The sequence below is a fragment of the Emys orbicularis genome, chromosome 9 (genome assembly GCF_028017835.1).
Source record: "Emys orbicularis isolate rEmyOrb1 chromosome 9, rEmyOrb1.hap1, whole genome shotgun sequence".
NCBI classification, from domain to species: domain Eukaryota; kingdom Metazoa; phylum Chordata; order Testudines; family Emydidae; genus Emys; species Emys orbicularis.
The window spans coordinates 96686624-96699612 of NC_088691.1; the positions used below are offsets into that span (position 1 = coordinate 96686624).

Here is a 12989-nt window from a genome sequence, read left to right on the forward strand (position 1 = left end):
TGAAGACTTGGGAATTCCCCTTCAGCAGATGTGAGGCTTGGCAGTGCTTTGTACAGAAGTACTGAGTCATGTCGAGAATTGACTCCTGCATCTGTTTTTCCATTTTTGTTGTTCTGTTATCTGCACTATCAAAAGAAGGCCCATGTTTTCCAAAGGAGACCCTCGGTTTTGGATACACTATTTGAGGCACCAAAGGGCTTGATATTCAGAGACTGAGAAACCCCAGTTCCCATTGACTTCAGTTGATGTTGTGGGTGCTCAGCACTTCTGAAAATCAGGAACAAGATGTCTCAAGATGGGTACCCAAAATCAGAGGCCATTTTGGAAAGTTTGGGCCAAATAAAAGCCCCAAACCTGCAGACACTTACCCACCTGCTGAACTTTAATCACATGAGTAGTTCTATTGGGTTGGGGCCTAAGAATGTAACACATACATTGGAAGATAATCTGTTTTCATTAGCTTGGCTCAAGGGTTGCCACAGGCAAAAAATAAAATATTTATTTACAAAAACCCACATGTCCTTAGATAATGTATTAGGTATTCTTTCAGTTATAATAATTTAATTTACACTTTCAAGTTAATGCTGTTGGTTTGTCTTTTGTATGCCTCTGTGCTGGGACAATGAAACCAGACTTGTGAGTTTCACTTTCTGGTTCCTATAAGTTATCACAATGCTGCTGCAATGGTTGGGTTACAAACTCTGCATGGAAATGTTTAAAACCCAAGCAAACTGGTTTCGTTAAAATAAAAACGCAAAATTTAAAAGCATTTCTCTTGATATTCGGGTTTGTGTTTAAAAAGAAAAGGATACGCAATCTACATTTGGGCTCTAAGCTATTTCACAGTGTGTCTTTATGGAGAAACATGTGGAGTTACGGGTTAAAGGAAAGCATTCTTATGTGATGTGTAGACTCATTAAAAAACCCACACTACACAGGTATGCTGTGTTTATAGGGGTAAGAGTTGACAGCTTGCAAACACCTAAGCTAGTTTAGAGAGTGTAAGAAAATGTCCTGCTTTAAGAATATGCGATATCTGCTGTTGCTGGGAAAACACACTGTTTATTTTTAAAGCAGCATATTTTATTATGGATCCTGCCCTGCTATAGTAATGATGGTAATGGCTGTCATTCAGCAAAGAACTTATGTGCATATTGACGTCGTGTTATGCATTTGCTTAAATATCTTGCTGAGTCGGGTCCTTAGTTCTAGCCAGATCCTTGAACTGGGCATAAACATTGACTCTGAGTTCCTTTAGGTTTGTTGCTACCAACTCTCACACCCAGCTAGCATTAGCCCCATCCGGACAATGGGCCACTCAGTTCTTTCACGGGAAACAAAGAACCATCAAGATTTTTTCTCTTGGGAAATAAAGGAAACTTTTGCTTGTTTTTCCAAATACCCTTTTCAGTTGGAAACGTATTTGTTATTTTTTGAGCCAGAACATAGAGGTCCTGATTCTGCCTTCAGTGATACCCAGGTGATGGACTTTACTGGGGCTGCACAGATGCAGCTGAGGGTAGAATGTGCCTTGGTTTATTTAGTGGCTTGGGAACATGAAGAGAGTTTATTTACAAAGGGGGAGACTTTCAAAGGCACAAAAGGCAGCTAGGTGCCTTACTCCCTATGGCTTTCAATTGTACCTAGCGCCCCTTTGACAGAGGCTTTTCAGTTTTGCCTTCTAAGAACTGTTGGATGGGTTAGTTTTTGAGTTTGACCTCCCTGCTTTATTTGGCTTCATTTTACAGGTAACAATAGCTTGTGACGCAGTCCTCAGTTCAAAATCTCCCTACCGAAAGCAGGACCCGGACTCGTGGGAAGAAGAGCTACAAGTATCCAAACACGCCAAAACCCTTGTACAGATAGACAACGGTGTTAGGATTCCCCCCAGGTAGGGTGCCAGGGTTTGTTTGTTTGTATGGTGACCAGCGCGCTCCAGAAAAAGGCTCACTGACGGAGCTGCCCGTGTCTTGTGACTTTGGAGGTCCATGTGGGCAACTCAAGGAGCTGGTCCTTAGCCAAATGACCAGCTGTGAGACTCCCTTGTACTCCACATTGGTAGATGGTGGGCTTTTGTTTATGGACTCGAACGTCAGCATTTTGGATTGTAGCACTGATTACTTTCTTTTGCTTTACTTTCAATGTTCCCCATGGCAGTGGCTGGAAGTGCTCGAAGTGTGACCTGCGGGAGAACCTCTGGCTGAACCTGACGGATGGCTCGGTGCTGTGCGGGAAATGGTTCTTCGATGGCAGTGGGGGAAACGGACATGCACTGGAACACTACAAAGAGATGGGCTATCCCTTAGCAGTGAAGCTGGGAACCATCACTCCCGATGGTGCAGGTTAGTTGCCAGGTGATTTGTGCTCAGCTGCAAAGAAACCAAAATGTACAACATACATCACAGCCTCTTTTATAGCCCAGAATAGCTGTATTTGTTAATAAACCTCTGTACACATCACACATTTTGGAGCAGCTGTGAGAGATGCAGATTTCATGGAGCAGATCCTCAACTGGTGTAAATTAACATAGCTTTATTGGTGCGTCGCCAATTTACACGAGCTGGAATAGCCAAATCTTGTGTTATGTAGAGCTGATTTCCATGTCTGACAGCTTTTCTGTGCCGATGTTTCTTGACAGAAAGCATTAGCTCAGCTGTTAGCTTGTGTGAACTCGACCAGAACTAGAATGAGTGAGATATATATGTGGGAACACGTATTGTATGTTGGTTTGTGGCTTTACATCTTCATGCTCTTTTAGTGCCTGTATATAGTCTAAATGTGGGTAGGAAATATCCTATAAATGTACTATCCATAGTAAATTGAGACACAAATATATGTGTATTGGGAGAGAAGGAACCAGGCTCTTGAAGAATGAAAGGTACACAATGTATTGCCATTTGTGTCACTCTATGTGGTGACTAACATAATTTTTCCATATTGGATAGCAGTAGGTTTAAGAAACAGATTTGTTAGTCTCTTAAAAATTGTATAACTTTTGTAAATGTTCCCTAGTAAGATGCAGGATTGATTTATAATACATATGATTTAAGTATACTGGAAACTTGGTTTGCTTGAAATGAAAAGGAAAACCTAAGAATCTGTGAACCTTGGAAAAAATTCTAGTTTGAAGAAAACTCTAGTTTTGCACCATTTCTTCTTGCATTTCCTAGCTGTGTTTTTACTGCTGGGGAAACGTGATGAAAGCAGGATCTTTGTTTAGAAGTTTACTAGATTATAAAGTCAGAAGGTACCATAATGATCATCTGGTCTGACCCCTGCCTAGCGCAGGACATAGAATTTCGTCCAGTGATTCCTGCATTGATCCCAGACCTGATGTGATGTTTGTTAATTTTTGTAAAGTGCTTCAAGATCCTCACAGAAAAGGAGCTATATAAGTGGTGGTGTTCAATGTCAATCCTCTGACATTCCACTGTGTTGCTGTGGAGAGGATTATGAACTGGGGGGATTAGACAGGATAGAGGCATGAGGAGCCGCAATTCCTAAGCAAAGAGATTCTGTTTTCATACGACTATCAGGAGGAAGTATGAACAAAGAATATCATTATGCACTAGAATTTGGTTTTTAGTGCTCATGGTTGTATGGATGAAAAATGACTTTCCAAAAGCCATTTCCTGTTAAAGCTGGTGTATTTGCCCCTTGTATTTGTAATCCACATCAGTGAGGATTTGGTTGTAAGACGTTTACCTTACATTTGAATTATCAGCTTTTCCTTGATTCCATCAAAGCAGGGAAAGAATTTCCCATGCTTGAATACCACTCAGCTGCAGGGAAAGGACACTACAGTCCGCGGGAGTGCCTGATTCAACCTGCTGTTGTATTAGAATGCCTAGCAAAATTCACTCCCCCATTCCCAGATGGAGAATTTGATTCCTTGTGCATGTCTGATCTTGGAAGTTCAGTTTTTTAACGACATGAATGTAGAGGTCGGTCTTGACCTATCCCCATAGCAGGATTCTACTGTGTCTGCAAAAGAGTCTCTAAAGAGAATGTTTTTCACTGGTTGTCGGGTGCTCTTTAAGCAACAATACTAGTTTCCTGTCGCTGTTGTCCTTCCGCCCTCACCCTATCATCCACCTCCTCTCTCTGGCCTCTCTGGTAACAAAGGGCAGACTGTCATCCTTCCTCTCTGAATGAGGAGCAGCAGCTGTTCTGCATGGGTCTTTGTTCCTGTTCTGTCTGAAGTCAACTCTGCTTCCCTTCAGAAAAGATTCTCTCCCTCCCCACTTGCTCACTTATTAATAAAACACTTCTCTTTATATACAAATGACAGTGGTAAATGTAATATTTTCTGTAGGGCTGGACTGTAACCCTACAATCCAGCCTGAGTAAGGGGCAGCATGTAGTTGCATTGCCCCACTTTGTTCCAGGGAGGGAGTAATCTATCAGCCCTTTTGCTGGCACAGATTGCTTCTCCTCTGCACCAACGCAGGTGTGCCAAGGCTCCACCTACTCTCTGCCCACCTCCCCAGGATGAGAGTAGTAGCCCACAGATGGTCCATTTCCCCTCCTCCTTCCCCGCAGGCTCCAGTTCTGCAGGTACCACATGCAGGGAAGTATGGGAGCTCCTTGCCCCCTGTTATTCTCCGCTGCATGGATGCACAGGAGGTCTCACAACTGAACCCATAGTGTCTTCTGGGGATTTCAAAGCACTGTACAAATAGCAACGAATTGCATGAGACACCCACAAAACAGGTGGTATCATCCCACTTTACAGCCCAAGGTCAGATGGCCGATCTGTGGCTGAGACAGGAATTGAACCCAAGTCTTCTGATTCCCAGCCCAGGGCCTCAAATGTAGCACGTTCCCAGATCCTTGTTTGTCTGTGCCTTTCAAACTCCTCCACTGCAGGACAGATTCTGCCACCTCCTTCAGCTCTCATAACAACATAGTTGTGTCCCATTTTCTCCACTCTGGTGCCACATCTTTTAAACTGGCTGCAGGGCTAGAGGTGGTAATGGCTGAAAGCAGCATGTCCTGTTTAGCACAGACACAGATGTTGAATGAGCTGCTTCATGGATCCTTTGCATTGGCTGTCTCTGTCATGTAGTTCTCTAGGGCCTCCCTATGCAGCCAGCTCTCTAGGGTGAAACAGAGAGTCCCGCCCCCTATGTCTCTGACACTCTACCATGGAATCGAGTGCTGCATCTGGTGCTTGATTTAGCTGCAGAATTTAAGACTCCAACAGAAAAGAATATTGGGATAGCAGTGTTCATCTTTCCATTTCTTCCTGCAAGCACCTCTGATTTTGCTTCCCTTTAATTTCCACCCCAATTTTTTCTCATCTTCTCTTGTTTCCAGTGTTTCTGTGGGGATCATCAGGGTGTCTTTTCTTCCACTCCCCTCCACCATTTCCCACCATTGTGAGCCTCGCTTTTCCTTGCCACCATAATTATTTCTTTTCTGACCCACCTCTGTTCTGAATCTACTGTGATCTGCTATACCAGTGTGCTTCAGACTCAGCCACAGGGGCCCTCTTCTCCCCGCTCTGGGATTTGCTGCTCTTGATTTTAAATAAATGAATTCCTTCTCTCTCCTCTTCTTCCTCTCTTCTCTAAAAGTCACTGTGATATTTTGTAGTATATTTAGCTGCACAGTTGAAGGTGTTGAACCCATGAAATGAGAGCTGGGCTTGAGCAAAGATTAATGGCTCACGTGTCCAGGTTCCATTTCTACTATACCGTTGATCTGTGGTTTCAGGTAACGACTCTCTCTCTCGATCACAAAAAAATTGTCTGAACTAGGGAAAATAAACTCCCAGCTTCCATGTTGATAAAGGTAGTCACCCTAGATGTGTGTGTGTAATTTCACTCTGAGAAGCATTCTGAACTTTACAGTCTGTTTGGCTGCTCATGACTTAACCATAAGAGTATGGGAATGTCGTGAGCTCCTGTATATGGATGAAAACATAATGTCTTCTGGGACGCTAACACTCTCACAATGGAATTCTGGCAGAGGGACATGCTATAGCCACACAAATACCAGCAGGGTCACCCATGACTAATGTTAATGGAGGGAATGCTGGACTAATCAGCGTAACTTAAGGGCCACTCCCTGGCTCAGGAGGCTTAATTTTTACAGGCCAGTAACTTGACTAACCTTTTTAAAAGCTGCATTAACTCTTAGGGTACTGGCTAATCCCCAGCATGAAGGGAAAAGTTGCAGTGAGGTCAACACGGGACCAGGACCCAGGTATCTAAGCTCTTGGGGGGCAGACCAGTTGCTAAGATTTCATTCAAGTTACCTGGTGATTTTTTTGCTGATGAGGGGAGAAGATCTCTAGCTGCTAGGAGATGGGGCATGCTGAGGACTCTTGGGAAGGAGTACACCTGTCCTGAACTGCCTTCCCCTGTGCTGGCATCTCCCCTAACTTGTGCACCTAACAGGACCTCTCTCTCCCTGCAGCTTGTTCCTGTCCCTCCCTCAGGCAGGGATCTGGCAAGGGGGGAGTAGTCACCGAGGGAGGTCTGGCATGGAGAAGTGCGGGGAAGTGGGTAGACAGCATGAGGCTGTCAGTGGAGGGCAGGGGGTATTCTCCTGGTTGGGTGTAAAGATGGGCCAGGGAACTGTGCTGGGTCCTGTCAGGTTCTGGGGAGGGCTTGGGAGAGGGTAAATAGGCCTCTTGCTTGGGGCAGGAGAGAGAGATGATGAGGGGGCTGCTGACTGCAGTGTGTCTCATCAGTGTGACCTTCACAATAGAAGGGCTGCAAACATCATTTACTTGATCAGAAAGACAAAATCTGCACTGGACTGAACTCTGTGATGGGGCTCGCCTGGTAAACACTGAACAGTGGGACCTTCCCTTCCTTTCTGTCCTCTCCTCAGATTTATTAAACTCCATTTCCTTGGGAAAATATTGTCACTGGAGAAACCGTGCTTCCCCCGTCAGCTCGAGCTCTGCCCTGAGATAACAAACGAGCAGAGTGTTCTCTCCCTGCCAGGGCAGACTCAAGCCCACATGACCCACACTAGCATGCCTGGGCCATGGATTTCCCTGCTGCACCTGTTTTTGTATGGGGGCCATGGGGTCGGCAAAGGAGATTTCTGTGAAATCCTGTTCAGAGCCCAGGAAGCCCAAACTGTTACAGCAAGACAAAGTATTAGGGACTCTCTGTCTAGCTTAGACACTGCAGAGATGGGGTCCGTAAAGTATCTGACTGTTGTTAGTGGAAATGAGGCTCGTCTACATGGGAAAGTTGTATTGGTATGAGCAAAGGTATGAATTTAAACCAATATAGTTACACCAGAATAACTCTTATTCCAGCATAAGTGTCCACGGGGTGAGTGAGTACATTGAGTTAACTGGTAAAACTTTCCCGTGTAGACAGGCCCAAGGCATAGAGAAGTTAAGTGACTCTTGCACAAGGTCTCACCGTCAGTCTGTGGCAGAGCAGGGATTTGAACCTAGGTCTCCCACCTCCCAAGTTTTGTCTGATCAAGGAATATTGGTCCAATGTTCTTACTAGTTTTTTAGTAGTTATCCTATTCAGTCTAGCTTTAGGCATTGTTGAGCAGTTCTTTAGAGGGTTTGGTGGAGCTTCATACATTAAAACTAATATTCTTACTATGGGTATTCCGTAAGTAAAATGAAGATTGCTTGCCATGTGTGTAAAAAGCACATTTTAAGTGTGAATTCTCTCTGTCACACATTCTCACACTGGTATCCTGCAATCAATTATTTTGAGAACTAATGCAATCTTGTGATCATGCTCATGCAACTTTTACCAGTATAATGTATGGTTTTATATAAATCTGGCATTCCATAATAGCGTAGCATACCTTAGGCCTGTCATATCAGTCCCAAGGCTGACATCCAACAATCCTCATCCACCAGGAAACTAAAATAACAACCCTGAAATGCAGGTTGGAAGGTTTTATTCCTATTTATCTAAGAAGATCTATTTATAAGATATAGATCTATTTATAAGAAGTTCTATGAACCAGATGTGATCTATGCAGTTAAGGATAGGAATTGTGTTGGCAGACATTTAAGTAATGTAGGTCTCACTAACCCTGGAAGTATCTAAGATATTTCTGTGGCCCCCCATTATCTCACAGTCTTACAGATTTATAGATTCAAAGCCAAAAGAGACAGCTATGATCATCTAGTGTCTGACCTCCTGTATAGCACAGGCCAGAGCATGTCCCCAAAATAAATCCGAGAGCATATCTTGTAGAAAAAACATCCAGTCTTGAGATAAAAATTGTCAGTGATGGAGCCACCATGATCCATAGTAAATTGTTCTTATATGTATCCTCATTGACACTCATGTGAGGTAGGGCACTGCTATTATCCACATTTTACACACAGAGAACGGATTGATTAAGTGACTTGCACAAGTCCACACAGGGAGTCTGTAGCAGAGCTGGGACTTGAACCTGGGTTTCCTGCAAGCTAGGCTAGTGCCCTAACCCCTGGACAGTCATTCTTTTATTAAATATAATGCTGATTTCCTGAGGCCCTCCTGGGTTATTTATTACTAAAACGTTTACCTTTGTTTGTCATTGGATGGATTTCTCTGTGCTCCTCAATCATTCCCGCACCACAACAGGAATAAGGGCAAAGATGTTCTCCTTGTGCCTTTAGCAGCAATTGATGACTGATGTAATATCATTAGTAGTCAATCAGCTGTTGATGTCCATAGTTCTAGTGCCTCTGTCTGTATCTAATGTCTGCACATGCATATATACAGGTTCACAAAGTTTCAAATGATCACACAATTTGAAAAGAATCTCTATGTTGAAAATGTAGATTTGCTGCATAACTGATGTTTGTGTGTGGTTTTGCTTCTTGCATTTAGTACACCTCACATGTTTGTATTGCTTTTCTTTTGAAATCACAGTAAACTTTGTTATTTTTTTAGGAAACTTTAAATTCTGTGAAAATATAAACTTTGTTTTAAGAGCACTTAATAACGTGATTGTATTGTGGAGGGTAAGATACCTTCCAACCTGTATAACTCTGTATATACTTTTGCAGGTCATACATAAATGTTGGTACTATCAATAGCCCAGTCTGTAAAGGTAGTACCGTTCTTAGAATGTTTTGTTGCCATTCCTAAATAAAGCCAATAGGTAACATTCTTTGCATCATCACCTTTGCTTCTCTCTGTTTTGTAGATGTCTATTCTTTTGATGAAGAGGAGGCAGTTTTAGATCCACATATAGCAAAACACTTGGCGCACTTTGGGATTGATATGCTCCAGATGCATGTGGTAGGAAACTCATCTTTTATTTAGAGTCTCTCACATTCTTCTAACCAGAAAACAATAATTTATCAGTGGAAAATAAAATATGATTCCTAAAGCCAACTGCCTGAGATTGTAATGATTGTATTTAGCTTGGTGAAGCATACTGTCAGCTAGTACATGTTGATTCTCTGGGCTCTAAATCAGTATGGGTATGTCTACACTGCATTGTTAACTCAGATCTGTGGGATCCAGGCTTGTGGACTCAGTGTTCCCACGCCTGTACTTGAACATTCACACTGCATTTTAAACCTGGGTTTACAATTGCTGGACCTGGGTCTCTCAGCCATAGAATCATAGGACCGGAGAGCACCTCGAGAGGTCATCTAGTCCAGTCTCCTGCACTCACAGCAAGACTAAGTATTATCTAGACCATCCCTGACAGGTGTTTGTCTAACCTGCTCTTAAAAATCTCCAGTGATGGAGATTCCACAACCTCCCTAGGCAATTTATTCCAGTGCTTAACCACCCTGACAGGAAGTTTTTCCTAATGTCCAGCCTAAACCGCCCTTGCTGCAATTTAAGCCCATTGCTTCTCATCCTATCCTCAGAGATTAAGAAGAACAATTTTTTCCCCTCCTCCTCGTAACAACCTTTTGTGTACGTAAAAACTGTTATCATGTCCCCTCTGTCTTCTCTTCTACAGACTAAACAATCGCAATTTTTTCAGTCTTCCCTCATTGGTCATGTTTTCTAGACCTTTAATCATTTTGTTGCTCTTCACTGGACTTTCTCCAATTTGTCCACATCTTTCCTGAAATGTGGCGCCCAGAACTAACCCAACCCAGAACTGGACACAATACTCCAGTTAGGGTGTAATCAGCGTGGAGTAGAGTGGAAGAATTGCTTCTTGTGTCTTGGTTACAACATTCCTGCTAATACATCCCAGAATGTTTGCTTTTTTTGCAACAGAGATCGACTCTGACCCCCAGATCCCGTTCTGCATTACTCCTTCCTAGGCACTCCTTTCCCATTTTGTATGTGTTTACAGTTTGCTGGATCTGGGTCTCTCAGACATGCTAATGTGTCCATGCTGCATTAAACAGACCTGACTTGGATCTGCAGCTTGAGCTGCGTCCACACTGCAAAATTACAGGGCTTGGACCCAAATCACAGCAGGACTCAGTCTTGGAACCAACCCCCTAGCAAGGTTTTTGGACCCTAGTCAGATTGATTTGTGTGTGGACAGAAATGGGGGGTTGAATTCAAACCTGAGTCAGAGCCCAGGCTTAGTGTGCTGTGTAGACATATCCCCTATGGTTTCAGGAGCTGAAAATTGCCTTCCAATAGGATTCCTTCCTTGTCTGGAGTTTACATGCTTAACTTTCAGAGGTTAGAGTGTCACTACCGACAAAGATAAGAAAATCCTCTAAATAAAAGAGAGAAGAATATTGAGGTTTTTTAATTATGATGAGTAATTTTTTTAATTTCACGAATAAAAAAAACCTGTTGCACATTTAAATGTAAGAGTAAAAAGTCAAAATCCACCAAAGATAAGTGGAGCAAGTAACTAACGATCAAATAAAAAAATAATTAAAGGGACAGTTTGGTCAAATGTGGCCCCAAATTTAAGTTGTGTGTGTGTGTGTGTATATATATTTATTATATTTACCTTCAGCCTTGGAGGCAGTACTGTATAGCCTAAATGATAGAGCACTAGATTGGGACTTGGGAGAATTACATTCTATTCTTGGCTTTGCTACTGACCTGCTGGGTGACCTTGGGCAAGTCACTTCCCCTCTCTGTGCCTCACTTTCCCCATATGTAAAATGGGGATAATGATACCTACCTCATTTGTAAAGCACTTAGCGCTCCATGAATGAAAAGAGCTATATGAAAGGTAGGTGGTATTATTATTATTTATTTGCAACCTGAGCATTGCAGTCTTGTGTCAGTGAATGAGAACCTGAAAATGAAATGGGTCTGAGTTCATAGTCTGTTTTCATATAACTCCTGTTATTTTTGCGGATACAGACTAACACGGCTGCTACTCTGAAACCTGTTTTCATTGTCTGAGCTGAGAGAAAGCAAACAATAAACTGCAAAAATAACAGTTAAATTAAAAAAGTTAAATTTCACTTTTGAAAAATTCTTTCCGTTCTAATTATCAAAATATGCTGTTAATATTGGTGTGGAAACTAGTTTATTTTAATAATCACTTTTAGTAATGGAAAATGCCTATTTTACTGAGGAAGCATGAAAATTTTGAATTCAGTGGGACCTGGATTTCACCAAGTGACAAAACTCCCATTGACTTTAGTGGGTCCAGAATTTTACCCTTTGCCTTCAGACCTGCCAGTAAAATGCCTAACACACTGGTGATCTACTGCTATTAATATATAATGGTGTTGTGAATGGTGGCTGCAAATGTAGAGACACCAGAGCTGTGAGCAGGAGAACCTTCACCACCAACAACTGAGGTCTCTTTCATTTGAGCTAAAGGCAGAGGTGAAAGTAAGCTGGTCCAGTCTGGTGTACTTCCCCAGGCCGGCAATCTAAAGGGTCTGGGGCTCCCGGCAGCGGCCGGAACCCCGGGCTGTTTAAACTGCCACCGGAGCCCAGCTGCCAGAGCCCCTGGGTGGCGGAGGCAGCTTAGGCGGTGATTTAAAGGGCCCTTTAAATAACCGCTGGAGCCCCCGGCTGCCGCCGCTACCCCTGGGGCTCGGGCAGTGGGGCTCGGGCAGAGATTTAAAGGGCCTGGGGCTCCGGCTGCTGCAGGGAGCCCGGGCCCTTTAAATCGCTGCCGAACCTCACTGCCCGAGCCCTGGGGTAGCGGCAGTGGGGCTCCGGGGGTGATTTAAAGGGCCAGGGGCTCCCGGCTGCCGCTACCGCAGCAGAGCCCTGGGCCCTTTAAATCTCCGCCAGAGCCTGGGGTAGCGGTGGCATCCGAGAGCCCCTGGGGCTCCGTCAGCGATCTAAAGGGCCCGGGGCACCGCTGCGGTACTGGCAGCTGGAGCCCCGGGCGCTTTAAATCGCTTTAAATCGCCCCCTAGCCCCGGGGCTCCCAGCCGCCTCTGCAGCTGGTAGCTCAGGGGCCTGGGGATTTAAAGGCCCTGCCTCTTCCAGTTGAGGCCCCGCCCCCTGCTCAGGACTCCGGTGTACTGATAAGTCCTTTAAGTTACTTTCACCCCTGGCTAAAGGAGCAGTCTTTTAGCTGTGACTGAGGAGCAGGCAGTTGTATTCACTGGGACCAGCCTCTAGAGGAAGAGATGTTCACACATACTTAGCCAGTGTATTGCAATAGCAAGAAGCTGTTGATGTTTCGATTTTGAACTTTCTTCCCTTGGATTGGAACTTTTTTACTTTCATTTTGAGTTGGGTTCTTCCATTTTATAACATGGACAACTAAGTTGGTTTATAATTAATGCATCATAATTGCAGATATATTTTAAAAAAAAACCCTCCTTTGCATTCAGACAGAGAACGGCCTAAGAGATAACAACATAAAACCAAGAGTCTCTGAGTGGGAAGTGATTCAGGAATCTGGTGTGAAGCTAAAGCCCATGTATGGCCCAGGATACACTGGCATGAAGAACTTGGGAAATAGCTGCTACCTCAGTGCTGTCCTGCAGGCCATTTTCAGCATCCCAGAGTTTCAGCGAGCGTAAGTAATTCTCAGCAGTGCTTTGCGCAGGCTCTGATGTCACAAATCTATTATTTATGTAATCCATATAGTATTTCAGTGTGTAACTCTTATTGTAAATGGCTGTCTTCCAGCCAATT

General features: G+C 43.7%; 1 protein-coding gene across 1 annotated transcript in view; it reads left to right on the forward strand.

Moving 5' to 3' along the window:
- Positions 1-12989, forward strand: part of USP13 (ubiquitin specific peptidase 13) — an 83368-nt gene that overhangs the window by 38809 nt on the left and 31570 nt on the right. Inside the window, exons 5-8 of the mRNA XM_065410736.1 lie at positions 1749-1891; positions 2158-2342; positions 9139-9233; positions 12683-12870. Of these exons, the coding sequence (XP_065266808.1) occupies positions 1749-1891; positions 2158-2342; positions 9139-9233; positions 12683-12870 (611 nt within the window). The remainder of the gene's footprint in view (positions 1-1748; positions 1892-2157; positions 2343-9138; positions 9234-12682; positions 12871-12989) is intronic.